The sequence below is a fragment of the Microtus ochrogaster genome, unplaced genomic scaffold, assembly GCF_000317375.1.
Source record: "Microtus ochrogaster isolate Prairie Vole_2 unplaced genomic scaffold, MicOch1.0 UNK72, whole genome shotgun sequence".
NCBI classification, from domain to species: Eukaryota; Metazoa; Chordata; class Mammalia; order Rodentia; family Cricetidae; genus Microtus; species Microtus ochrogaster.
This window is the reverse complement of record NW_004949170.1, coordinates 478,461-491,657: the sequence shown is the minus strand read 5'-3', so window position 1 is coordinate 491,657 and position 13,197 is coordinate 478,461. Positions and strand designations below refer to the sequence as shown.

Genomic DNA, 13,197 nt, shown 5'->3' with positions numbered 1-13,197 from the left:
CATGACTCACTTAAAAATCAAAGCTGGCTTTGAAATTGGACAGTGGCTATCGTTCTCTAAATCCAAGCATGTTGTTAAAAGAAAATGTCAGAATTTCTGCCTCATATCGGTAGCCACCTGGTATGGGGCAGAAGGAAGATAAGATTTAGGGACTACTATTATCAAAACTCTGCTTTCAAAAATTTTTAATTCTCCCCATACCAGGTGAGACATATTTTTGTCTCTATGGCACCTTTGTTAAATATATGTCTATATGAATAACGTTTAAGTTCTCCACAATGAACAATGAATTTTCCTGCAGTAATCTTTGAAGTTTCCAGAAAGAAGATTGGGCCCCACAACAACAATGATGTCATCATGCTGATAGCACCATCTTAAGATCAGTTTTGGGTTACAAACTGCTCAAGAAGATTTCAACTTGGCTAGCTGAGATGGTGCACCTTCTTACAAAATGTTCTGGCCAGAACTTCAAATAAGAACTTCAGAAAACCCCTACCGACTTCTCAGAGACTATTTGCAATTATACCAGACAGTAATCTTGAAAGTTAACCATCATTTTTAGTTTTTACAGGATCCCATAGAAATAACATCATTTTCATAACAACTGGAAGTAATTCTAAAAAACAATGTCCCTTTTTCCAACAAAGTTTGTCCTCAGGATTAGGGACATCTATTAGGGGTTGGTTATAAGTGGTGCAGGGTTGGCGATGGAAATGAAGTGAGCTCAAGGATCTCATTTGATAAAGAAAAAAAGGAGGGATTGGATGGGATAGTATAATAGGTAGATTAGATTATTACATGAGAGCTAGAATTTATAGACAACTTACACTATTTACATTGGCATAGATTCCTGTATTGATACAAATTCAAATTATATTTCTTATATTAATATGCTCCTATTTCCGTTTACAATATTTGTGCACCTATGCAAAGTTATTTTGTTATATTGTATGTATGCATGCCTCTACTTCTGCTTAAGTTATTTTGTATATTGATGCAATTTTAGGGTATATTTATCATATTGCACTACACATTTCTACCCCTGATCAAGATACTTATACATTGTTTAAAATTGGAGGTCATTGTACTCATTTGCTGCATAGTTGTTTAAATATTGTTTAATATTTTTAATATGAAGTCTTAGTCTTTAAGTTATATTGGTATTAAGAATTATAGGTCAATAGTCATCCATGTTTGTCATACTTATAGTTAGACTAATCAGGTTCTTTAGATACATAGAGATGTATTCCACATAGATAGGTAATCTTGAACCACTTTAGAGAACTGTAGAATATAGCATTTAATAACTTAGGGTTCTGTTGATGTGAGACACGATTGGTCCTGGCAGCACCGATCTATTCCAGAGAGAATGTTGGGTACTGAAGACACTCTACTTGGAGCTTGTTTTCTTTTTGACAAAACTGGCCTTTGGGCAAAGAACTGGCCCTGCTTTGACCATTGACAAAATGCACTGTGTCCAGACTGGATAAACAGGATATAAGCAAAAAGACTGCCAAACCTTGCCAAGACAGGGTAAGAAAGTTTTGAAAATTTGATTTCCAGATCCTACATAGTAGAAGGAGAGAGTTTCATCCAACAGGCTTCTCTGACCTCTGCACACTCTGTGGAACCTCACCCACCAAAAATAAATAGATGTTCAAAACAAACAAGCAACAACAAAACCCCAAACAAGAAACTGGAGAGATGGCTTAGTAGCTTAATAGCACTTGTTGAAGACCTGAGTTCAGTTCCCAGGTAACACTCGGTGACTCACAACTATCTTTAGCTCCAGTTCCAAGGGATCCAGTGCCCTCTTCTGGCTTCTGTGGGCCTTGCATGCACATGGTGCACATACGTTGGTGTAGGCACTCATAAAATAAGAGTAAAAATTCAGCTAAGAATAAAATAATTTGGAGAATTATTTTCTAATAGTTCACTAATTTCTCCAGCCATAGCAAACAGGGATAGCACTCTAGACAGAGTTTTGTTTTTTTTTTAATTTATTTATTTATTCAGGATTTCTGCCTCCTCCCTGCCACTGCCTCCCATTTCCCTCCCCCTCCCCCAATCAAGTCTCTCTCCCTCATCAGCTTGGGACTTGCTGAACATAGCAGACAATGAGGACTACTGAGAACTCAAGAACAATGGCAATGGGTTTTTGATCCTACTGCACGTGCTGGCTTTGGGGGGGCCTGGGCAGTTTGGATGCTCAACTTACTAAACCTGGATGGAGGTGGGCGGTCCTTGGACTTCCCACAGGTCAGGGTACCCTGATGGCTCTAGACAGAGTTTTGAACCAAAAATAACATCAAGTTTCAGAAGAAGGAACCAGATGTCAGGGAAGGGATCCTGATTTATCTGACACCTGGCCTCTGACAGTGAGGGACACATCACTCCCAACAACTCCCTCTTGAGGTGAAGTTCAAGTCTCAGGGGTCCCTAGAGGTTTCTTTGAAAGAAAGGCAGAGAAACAGGGCAAGGGAAATATCACTGAAACAGACACTCCCAGGCTAGAAAGTGCCTTCGAGCCTGTGAATCCCAGCTACCTGCAGTGTACTTCCAGAAGTCAGCAGAGCAAGGTCACTTTGAGTTCTGGAGTCAAAAGACACAAGCTGACCTGCTTAGGACCAGAAGGCTTGCTTTTATCTGGTTACTTCATCCTGTTAATGGCATAAAAGCTTTCAAAGAGTTCCTGGGGACTGGTCGTCATCCCTATCAACAGGGATTGTGCTCCTATGGTGAAGTGGGCAACCTGTACTCCCAGCAGCCTCATAGTAGAGGCTCAGGTCTGAAAGCTTCACCAGGTGGCGATTTTATCAAAACCCAGTGAGAGGTGACTATGCCTTCAGGCGCCAGGGTGGAGCCACCCAGAAACCCACAGGAGAAATTCTTGATGGCTCACCTGACGAATTACCAAGCACACTTTCCTCTTTGGGCAACTTATCTGCATGCCATTGTACCTGAGACAAAATAACTTGCTTAAAGCTGGCCCTGTGTCTCAGAAGTAAACACTTGCCTAGCGTGTTCAGGAGCCTAGCTCAGCTCAACCAGGGAAAAAAACAAACACTAAATCAGTAACTTGGCTCAAGAGTAAGGGAGATTAAATCAGGTGTCCTTCAGTTCTGGTTGGGGCATGTGCAGAGTCACACTCTGGCTGGTTTGCTCAGGACCGTGTCTGTAGCAACAAGCCCCCATTTCACCTCTGGGCAGGCATGTGTCACCAGCTGCGGTCAGCACAGCACAGATTTGCACAGTTCAGTCTTGGGCCACTGTTCGTTTACATCCATCCCTACAAGCACAGCCCGTTGACTCAACCCTGTGGTATCTCTGCATCACAGGACTGTTGACTTTGAATTCTTCAAAGGCTCTTGCAGACGCACACACTGCTGCTCAAATGGGAACGCTCCATGACAGTTGCTAGAGCAACTGATAAACCCAAAGTAGAATGTCCTTACACTCGGGACTTTTGATTTAATGCTTCCAACTTAATGTGCTGTTCCAGAGCTCAAGATCATTCTGGCAAAAAAAAATGTAGACTTTTTATGTCTTATATGTGAACAACATGTTTTTTTTTTCTTTTTGGTGTGTGTATGTGTGTGCACATGCCCTCAGAGGCTGGAAGATAGCATTGGATCCCCTCCAGCTGGAGTTGTAGAACTCGGGTGCTTTGTGAGAACAGGTAGTGCTCTTTACTGCTGAGCCATTACTCCAGCCCCAGTAACGTAATTTTAAAAACAATGTCAAGGGGAGTTTAAAAGATAATAAAATAAAGCTACTAAATTACTTTCCAGTCCATGGGACATGGGCATCAATCTGTACTTTTGGCAAGCCACTGGTAGGAAGCCTAAGACACCAATCTGAAAGCCTGACCATCAGATTTCATCCAAGCACAGTCAGAGGTTTTACAATGCAGGTTTATAGTGGAAAATCACACCCTAGGGTGTATCCTGCCTATATATAGGCAACTGACAGGAAACTAACATATTTTTCCCATGTCTGTCACTTCCTGATTACTCCCTTGGAATGTAGACGTATTCAGTAAGGTGCACTGGGACCCTTCTGCCTTCTGAGCTGGCCGCTGATAGCAGGGCAATCTTTTTGGGGGTGCAACCTTATACAGGCCTTTTGGCTTCTGACAACTAACAGGTTCCTCACCCTGGCTTTCTTCCAGCCACCATGATGTGTGAATGGCCATGCATTCTGCACCTCGGTCCTGCTGACCCTGGCTGGGCTAAAACGAAAAGAGTTTGTAGAGACAGGGAAGAGGGCAAGAGAAGAGAGGTGGAGCAGAGCAAAGGACAGAAGAGCCACACAGAGGGTCAAGTGTGGAGGAGAAGAAGGCAGGGGACAGCAGGAGAGCCAGAAAGGTCTAAATAGGACAGACAGATCCCGGAGGCCTAAGGCCTATCACCTGATGGCTGATGAAGTGATGGGTGGCCCACAGAATTCTCTTCCCTATCAAACTTGAAGTAAACATGACATATACAGATTGGTGCTCATTTCATAAAACAGAAACTATCTGTTAAGAGCTTGTGCCGAGCTGGAGAGATCCCATCAGTTGGGAACACCTACTGCTCTTCCAGAGGACCCAAGTTCAGTTCCCAACACTCATGTTGAGTGGTTTACAACCACCCGCAGTACCCATGACTCCAGCTCTAGATTAACACCTTCTGGCCTCCGCAGGCACCTGCACACATGTAGCATACACGCTCTCACACACATAAATGAAAACTAAATCTAAAAAATAACTTATCAGTAGAGCCACTTCTATCTATCCTCTACACTACATAGACACTGGAAACAGTCTGAATTAAAACATGGGGGGACACAGGGGTAAAGAGAATAACCTGAGAAAAAAGGCCAAGGACAGGGTAAAGACATTCAGCTTTCATACTCAACCTTCAGCACTGTTCTGAGATTACAGGGGGGTTGAGGACCTGATACATCCATTCCTGTGCTCTTCCCAACGTGTCTTCTAAACACAGAGAAGTGATTGGGAATGGGAGAGCAGTCATGCCACAGCTGCCTGGCTCCCATAGAAAGGATACAGGCAGACCCTGGAAGGAGAGAAACCCCCTTGTGGGGGAGACCCTTTTGCTGGGGGCAAGCACTGGCAGACGTGAGAGTGGTAACATGTCTCTGGCTAGCTGCAGGAGCTATCTTAACCTTGAACCCTCTGTCTTCTGGGCACACCAATAACACATAAGACTCGAGTGCTTACTATTGATTCAAGACAACACACCCAAAAGCACAGAGGCAAGAATAATAAACCATGTACCAAAAGACCAGCTGAGCTAGGCAAGCACACAGTGGTGCTATAGCAAAAGCCAGGGGGAGAGTAAGGTCTCTCCCTGCCTAAGAAGAGGTGAGGCCAGTGCCAAGGCCCTGACCAGCTACAGAGTGGAAGGCAGACAGCTCTGACTGCCAGCGCAGAGTTAGAGACAACATATGGGGGAATAAGAGATCCCAAGAGAAGGCAGACCCAGAAACAATGCCGAAGAGTCTTACTTGAGTTTGAGGTGCATGGTGTCCCTGAGGACCTGCGCTGTATATGGATGACAGGTGTTGAGACCTGTGTTGTAACCCTCGGGACATACTGGGGCACTGGAGATGGGTAGTACTGGACTGGATACAGGTTGTGGCCATTGGGAGCCACAGGTGGCCTCGGCGGGTAGAAATGTTCAGACTGATACCCATGGTTCTCATAGTAAGGTCCAATTCCTGGAGGTGACCCCTAAATGATGGAAAAAGAGATCCAGCAGTTACATCTCTCATGCACCGTAAAGTTTGGGAAGTTAGCAGAATGACAGGGAGAGAGCCAACATATTCATCAACTATGGTATTGCAACTACTTGCTTAGAATGACTAGACTCTGTATCTGAATTAACTAGAATCCTTAACAGTATGTGTTTCGTGGCTTTGGCTTCCTGGTTCACTTGTTTCCATTATTTGTTCTTTGAAATAAAGAAACAGTGACTGATAATTGAGATTCCATAGGAAAAAAAAATCAAAGACAAAAATGAATACAAGTTTAGAGTCAACAGTCACTAAGCTAGAATCCCATTGCTCTGGTTCCTCCTCCAGGTTACCCCCCTGAGCACTGAGATGTGAAATCACAAGCCAGGCTGAATCAGAACAGATCATGTCTGAGAACTCACTTGCTGAAGAGACCACATTCAGCTCCTGTCTACAACCTTAGGTGTGGTAAGTGCACACTTTTCAGCTGAGCTGAGAATCCGCTAGAATGAACCCAAGATGCAGGCTCCTCCGGCTATTCCTACCAGGGCCCCTTCTTCCATGCAGCTGGAGTTGGCAATCATTTACCCACCTACCCTCACCAGGGTGTTGTTAGCTCAGCGTAAGTAGCCCTATCTAGTATGGGCATCTTGGTGCAGAGGGTTCAGGTGCCCTTTCAGAGGAATTTGGGGGCCCAACTGTGTGCTGTGTAGATGTGAAAAAAGCAGGCTCCTCTGTTGGGGTGTCAATCCTTTTCCTTAGTCCGTTTCGCATGGCCCTCCCCAGGCTGCACCCCATGCCTGGCAGTCCCTCAGAACTTGGTAGCTGGCGTTCTCATGTCCACTCTCCTCATTCTTTCAGGGGCTGGACCTCTTCTGGAGACCCCACTTCATCCATGTCTAATGGTTCTTACCTGAGACCTCTCCAGCCCCCTTTCTGCTCAGGCTCTCTCACGGACCTCAGGAATAACGAGGCACCATCCTCTGGAAGCAGATATCCTCAGTAGGGGTCACTAAGTGTTCAGATTTTTTTTAAAGCTAATTTATGTATTGTGTGTCTTGCACATGTGTGTAAACAGGGATCAGAGGACAACTTGTGAGGGTCAGTTGTCTCCTTCCACCCTGTGAGTTCCAAATATTGGATGCAGGTCACCTCTTACCTTATAGAGCTGTCTTTCTGGCCTAAAGGTTGAGAATTTTAAGCATGGCAACATGAATACTCCAAGGTTAATAATCTGCGATTAGTAACTCAGCCCTCTCCTTCGAGAGTCCAAAGATTGTGACTTGAAGCTAGAGAGGTGGGACAGTGAAAGCCATCTCTCATCTAAACAGAACACTCCAGATTCAGAAATCAAGTGAGTGTCTGGCCCAGATCCAAATGGCCTCAGAGTATGCTCCCCTCCTAGGAGGAAAGGCCAAGATGTGCCAAACACTTTGTCTGGATGGAGCTCTTAAAATTGTAAAGAGATCCAGTGGGCTGGAGAGATGGCTCAGTGGTTAAGAGCATTGCCTGCTCTTCCAAAGGTCCTGAGTTCAATTCCCAGCAACCACATGGTGGCTCACAACCATCTATAATGAGGTCTGGTGCCCTCTTCTGGCCTGCAGGCATACAAGCAAGCAGAATAATGTATACATAATAAATAAATAAATTTTTTAAAAAGAGATCTAGTAAAAACAAACAAACAAACAAACAACCTTAAGTATCAGAGACCCACTAAAATGGAACACTGGCATGTGTCCTAGGTTCCTAGAACCTTGAAAATTATTCTTATTAGCCAGTAAGTATCTATAAATGTGGGATTTCTAAGGTGGACTGGTCAGGCTTGAGGATGACAAAAACAATGGCTTTTATTGCTCTAGGGAACACGCCCAACTAGCTCAGTCGGTAGAGCTCAAGACTCTTATAGCTCTAGGGAATGGGCTCCCAGCAAGAATGGACAACCCAACGCCTTATGCAGGTGTGGCTGTTCCCCAGTCATCGAGAGGCACACACCCGTAGGGCTGTCATACACCCTCCTCCCTAACCTGATGCTCTCTGCCCCATCCCTCCTCTCCTGTAGACACACCTACTGCCTTGAAGGAGGAAGGGAACACACACAGAGTGTACCAACCCCGCTTCTGCCCAGCATGGCTTTCCAGACACTCTGTGCCCTATTGGGCTCCATCCTTGCCCTCACCCTTTCCCACATAACTGTGGCATTTTGAACAAGAATGCCCCTATAGGGTCGCTAGGAGTGGAACTCTTTGAAAAGAATACAAGAATTAGGAGGTGTGGCCTTGGTGTATCACTGGGGATAGGCTTTCGGGTTTCAAATGCCCATGTTGCCTGTAGATCAGGATACAGAACTCTCAGCTACTGCTGCAGAAACTACCTACATGCCACCATACTCCCTACAAAGCTGATAATGGACTAAACCTCTGAAACTGTAAGCAAGCTCCCAATTAAACGCTTCCTCTTGTAAGAATTGCCTTAGTCACGGTGTCTCCTCACAGTGATGGAACAGTGACTAATTCAGAGACGTTGAACAAAGGGCCACCTGCTCACAGCTGTGGAAGAGGAACAAAGGAATATGGAATCGGCCAGCAATGTAAGAATCAACCACTTACTGATGTCAAAGCCATCCTGGCTGTGTCAGCAGCATGAGGAGGTGAGTGTCTGGCTTCTTCCAGGTGCCCTGGTGGAAAGCACACACGGTAATATTTCAGTACAGTTTGGCTTTGGAGGACTCTAGGTGAAGGCGACATTGTCCTAGAGCAAGCTGCAGCTCTCCCTGGCCTTGAGCCTTCACTCCACCCACACCTTCACAGGTCTCCTCATCCCTGGGGTGTTTATGTCGTGGGACACAGAGAAATTCATGAGTGGGACTGGGAGACAAGTTGAACTACTGCGACCAAGAGAGCCTGGCCTTGAAGAAGTGGGGACAGGCAGATGGCCCCGTCTACACAGGAGCACCCATGGCTGAACCTGGAATTCCAAGTCCTTCCACACTTACATAGTTCTCAGCAGGGAAACAATAATGGCTCCTCCCAGTTACATTCACCAAAAGGAAGATTCATGGGAGAAAAACACAAGACCATCCAAGAGAAACATCAAAATCCCCACCCTATAGAGGGCAATGGCAGGCCTAGAAGGCAAAGACCTGGGGCTGCCTTCTACCTGTGCCCCTTCCTGGAGGCATCCTTGGCCAGGTAACTGAACAAGCCTGACTCTGCAAAGTGGGTACTATGGCTGACACATTGATAAGATGGAGTTCCCTGCAAATGTCCATGGCAGGGGGTCTTCAGAGAGCGGGACAGCAGAGGAGTGGCTGGCAGGACCAGAAACACCCTTTCTAGAGGAACTCCATGGGTGTGTTCCTCAAGGCACCTGCCGTGGAACTGGTGGCCTGCAACTGAACACCAGAGACAGTTGCCTTGGACTCTTCTACATGAGCCTCACAGGGTTGACTAAGCTTTAGTAAGTAATGTGCTTTCAAGACAACTTTAAGATACCATCTTACACCTGTCAGAATGGCTAAAATAAAAAACACCAATGATAGCCTTTGCTGGAGAGGTTGTGGAGAAAGGGGTACACTCATCCATTGCTGGTGGGAATGCAAACTTGTGCAACCACTTTGGAAAGCAGTGTGGCCGTTCCTCAGGAAATTCAGGATCAACCTACCCCTGGACCCAGCAATACCACTCTTGGGAATATACCCAAGAGATGCCCTATCATACAACAAAAGTATATGCTCAACTATGTTCATAGCAGCATTTTTTGTAATAGCCAGAACCTGGAAACAACCTAGATGCCCTTCAATGGAAGAATGGATGAAGAAAGTATGGAATATATACATATTAGAGTACTACTCAGCAGTAAAAAACAAGGACTTCTTGAATTTTGCATGCAAATGGATGGAAATAGAAAACACTATCCTGAGTGAGGTAAGCCAGCCCCAAAAAGAGGAACGTGGGATGTACTCACTCATATTTGGTTTCTAGCCATAAATAAAGGACATTGAGCCTATAATTAGTGATCCTAGAGAAGCTAAATAAGAAGGAGAACCGAAAGAATAACATATAGGCATCCTCCTGAATATTAACCTTCATCAGGCGAGGAAAGGAGACAGAGACAGAGACCCACATTGGAGCACCGGACAGAAATCTCAAGGTCCAAATCAGGAGAAGAAGGAGAAAGAGCATGAGCAAGGCACTCAGGACCGCTAGGGGTGCACCCACACACTGAGACAATGGGGATGTTCTATGGAAAACTCACCAAGGCCAGCTGGCCTGGGTCTGAAAAAGCCTGGGATAAAACCGGACTAGCTGAACATAGCGGACAATGAGGACTACTGAGAACTCAAGAACAATGGCAATGGGTTTTTGATCCTACTGCACATACTGGCTTTGTGGGAGCCTAGGCAGTTTGGATGCTCGCTTTACTAGACCTGGATGGAGGTGGGTGGTCCTTGGACTTCCCACAGGGCAGGGAACCCTGATTGCTCTTTGGGCTGATGAGGGAGGGGGACTTGATTGGGGGAGGGGGAGAGAAATGGGAAGTGGTGGCGGGGAAGAGACAGAAATCTTTAATAAATAAAGTAATTAATTAATTTTAAAAAGTTCCTCATAGCAGTGTGAAATAACACCCCAGCTAGTGTGCTATTTCAGAAGGGCATGAACCTTTGGACATAGGCTAGGCATGGGACTTGCGGTCTACAGGCCAGCTCTATTCCCTGGCTCTGCTTCTGGCTAGAGCTCCTGCTTCCTGATCTACCAGAAGACAGCGAGCAGCTTCAAGCTCCCACTGATGCAGACAGGAGGTGGTCCTAGGCCATTTCCTGAACAATGATCCACAATAAGTCCTTCTTCCTGTAAGCTCTTTTGTCAGCTACCCATCACAAGGAAGAAACGGTGAATGATATACAAATCCACCCCCCAACCTGTTTACTATCCCAAGCCCTAACATACCGACCTAATTACTTTGACTGACTCGATGATGTGTGGTTATGAAAAGAAGTTCCTGGATCATTTCCTAGGCAGTCTTGTGTGAAAAGTCAATATTAAGCAGAGATGCCATCAGCAACAAGTCCCTTTCTAAAGCAAGCCATCCTCTGAACCTTTGCACACTCCCTCAATAAAATCTAGTTTAATGAAACCTTGATAAATCTGTTTACTGAGAATCCCAATTTTCAATAGTCCTCTATCATCCTCAAAGGATACCTGGTGAGCCTGACTTGCCTTCAGCAGAAACCCTGTCAAAGTCAGGCTAACCAGATTTCTCTCACCCATACTGTCTCTTACCAATTTCTCATCCACAGACACTGCTCCATGCTGTAGGTTCCCATTCTCCCTTGCTGAGTTGAGAATCAAAGTCTCTTCCCCACCACAAAGTTCCCTCCCTGCTCACTCCACCTGCTGAGATGTTCCTGACTCCATTGGTGCTCACCTTGCCTTAATGGAGGTTGTTGAATTACTGTTTTTCATTGCTATCCTCCCTATGAGGGCTTTGCTTCACTCCTCCCATCTGGACTTGAAATGATCCAAGACTACTCTAAGAAACCATCATGGGGGGGGGGAGTTTACTCATCCACAGGATGATGGGCTGGGAGGAGTTCAGAAGCCAGGAGAAGAACCAGGCACTAAAAGTGCTTGCTAAGCAAGCATGAGAACCTGAGTTTGGACCCCAGAATCCTCATAAAAGTCTGGGCATGGAGGTGCCCACCTGTAATCAGTCCTAGTGCCAGGGAGGCAGAGTCAGGAGGATCCATAGGACATAAAGACATTATTTCCTATCCTGTGAGTTTCAGGCTCAGTAAAATACCCTATCTCAAACACTGAAATGGAAAGAGATGGAGGCAGACACCCAGCATCCACTCTGGATCTCCACGTATGTACTCATGTGCATGCCTACCTACACACACTCAGGAACACATACACATGCATACATTATACTACACAAGCCTGACCGTTAAATACACAGAAAGTAGTAGGCAGCACTACATAGCTAGATGCCACAAAACTGGGGGCCAGGCTTTAGGCGGGACTAGAATCCCAACCTAGATTCAGTCTCTCACTAGCCGTGACCTGGGAAAGTCCTATGCCTCAATTCTCTTTCAAGATATAAAAGAGATTAAACTGATCTCGGGAGCTTGAGTAAATTAGCAATAACACCATTGGCGCTGGTACACAGTGTCACCGTAGTCTTAATTAAATAAAAACTAATTTTATCAACAACCTGCAATGAAGAAAGATGATAATGGCTTGGAACACTGAATCAGTCACAGTAAAAATCCACCAGGTCACTCATTTCTTCACTTGTAGATCAAACAAATAGAAGAATCAGGTCATGTTGAGAGATTCTAAGTTTTTCTAATGTTAAAGTCAACAACTTTCTGGGTTTGAGGAAGGAAAATGAGTAACATACTGGCGAGAGGGGTCACCATTTAAAATGTGTGGGAAACACGTACGCCTGTTAAAATGGTACAGTCGTCACCCACTGGTGTGTCTTTTCTACACCCACTTTGTAAAACAGACTCCAAGCTTGGACCTAGTGCACCCTGATTTCCTCCCACAGGCATGACTAGCCAGGCCACCCTCCCAGGGTCCTTCCAGAAGAGCCCAGCTGTACCAGCTCTCATTCCTCTGAGTTCCTGCTAGCTTGTTGGTCTGTCACACCAATTATGGGTTTGGTTGAAGTTTCAGGAAATGAAAATCCAATCCTCTGGCAGTTTTCCAAGCTTGGGAGCCCTCTGAAAGGAGTAATGACTCGGTGCTTGAAATTCATGCAAGGAAGAAGCCAGGAGCCCAGCCATGGTTTGTCAAGGGAAAACCACCAGAGACAAGACAGCAGAGATTCCTATTCTGTCCAGAGAGTCAGTGACCCACCAAACACAGAAGCCAGAAATATGAAGAAGGCCTAGTTCAGCTACTATGAACTTTGGAAGAGAGGGTGGCCTGAACCTTGCAAAAACGATGAAAGGAGCCATGCTCACACTAAGTGGGATCCACAATGTTGTGTTAAAAAGAGCAAGGGAATCACGTTCAATCCTGATCATCTTCTAAACAGGGATTTCTACAAACCCGTGTGACTGACGCCTATGCAGCGACTTCTGAAAGGAGCAAGACATAACCTGACAAGAGATCTACCCTTCATTCAAAGGACCCTGATGCTTGCCTTTGACCCAGGAAAGCCAGCCATAAGGAAGGCCTTTAGAAAACTGTCCTTTAAGGGGCAGGAAAACAAATGAGGACAAGGTTCCTAAGGGTCCCTGGATGGCAGCCTTGTCCACTTCATCTCATTGAAACAGCACCATGCAACTAAAACAAAACCAAACAAAAAACCACTTTCCCAAACAAGAAATTTTCAGTCCTTTCCTCTGCAAATGAGGACAAACTCATTGATGCTAACTTGCATTCAAGAATGTGGGATGGGGGCTGGAGAGATGGCTCAGAGGTTAAGAGCATTCATTGCCTGCTCTTCCAA

The 13,197-nt window shown here is 45.4% G+C and overlaps 1 protein-coding gene across 2 annotated transcripts in view; it reads right to left on the bottom strand.

The window, feature by feature from the left end:
* The window catches only part of Tmprss2 (transmembrane serine protease 2), a 44,569-nt gene that overhangs the window by 25,291 nt on the left and 6,081 nt on the right, over positions 1-13,197 (bottom strand). For both annotated transcript variants that reach the window (XM_013354818.1, XM_026777556.1), the window contains exons 2-3: positions 8,343-8,410; positions 5,509-5,734 (exon numbers count right to left, since the gene is read on the bottom strand). In XM_013354818.1, the coding sequence (XP_013210272.1) occupies positions 5,509-5,734; positions 8,343-8,357 (241 nt within the window). In that variant the 5' untranslated portion in view covers positions 8,358-8,410. The remainder of the gene's footprint in view (positions 1-5,508; positions 5,735-8,342; positions 8,411-13,197) is intronic.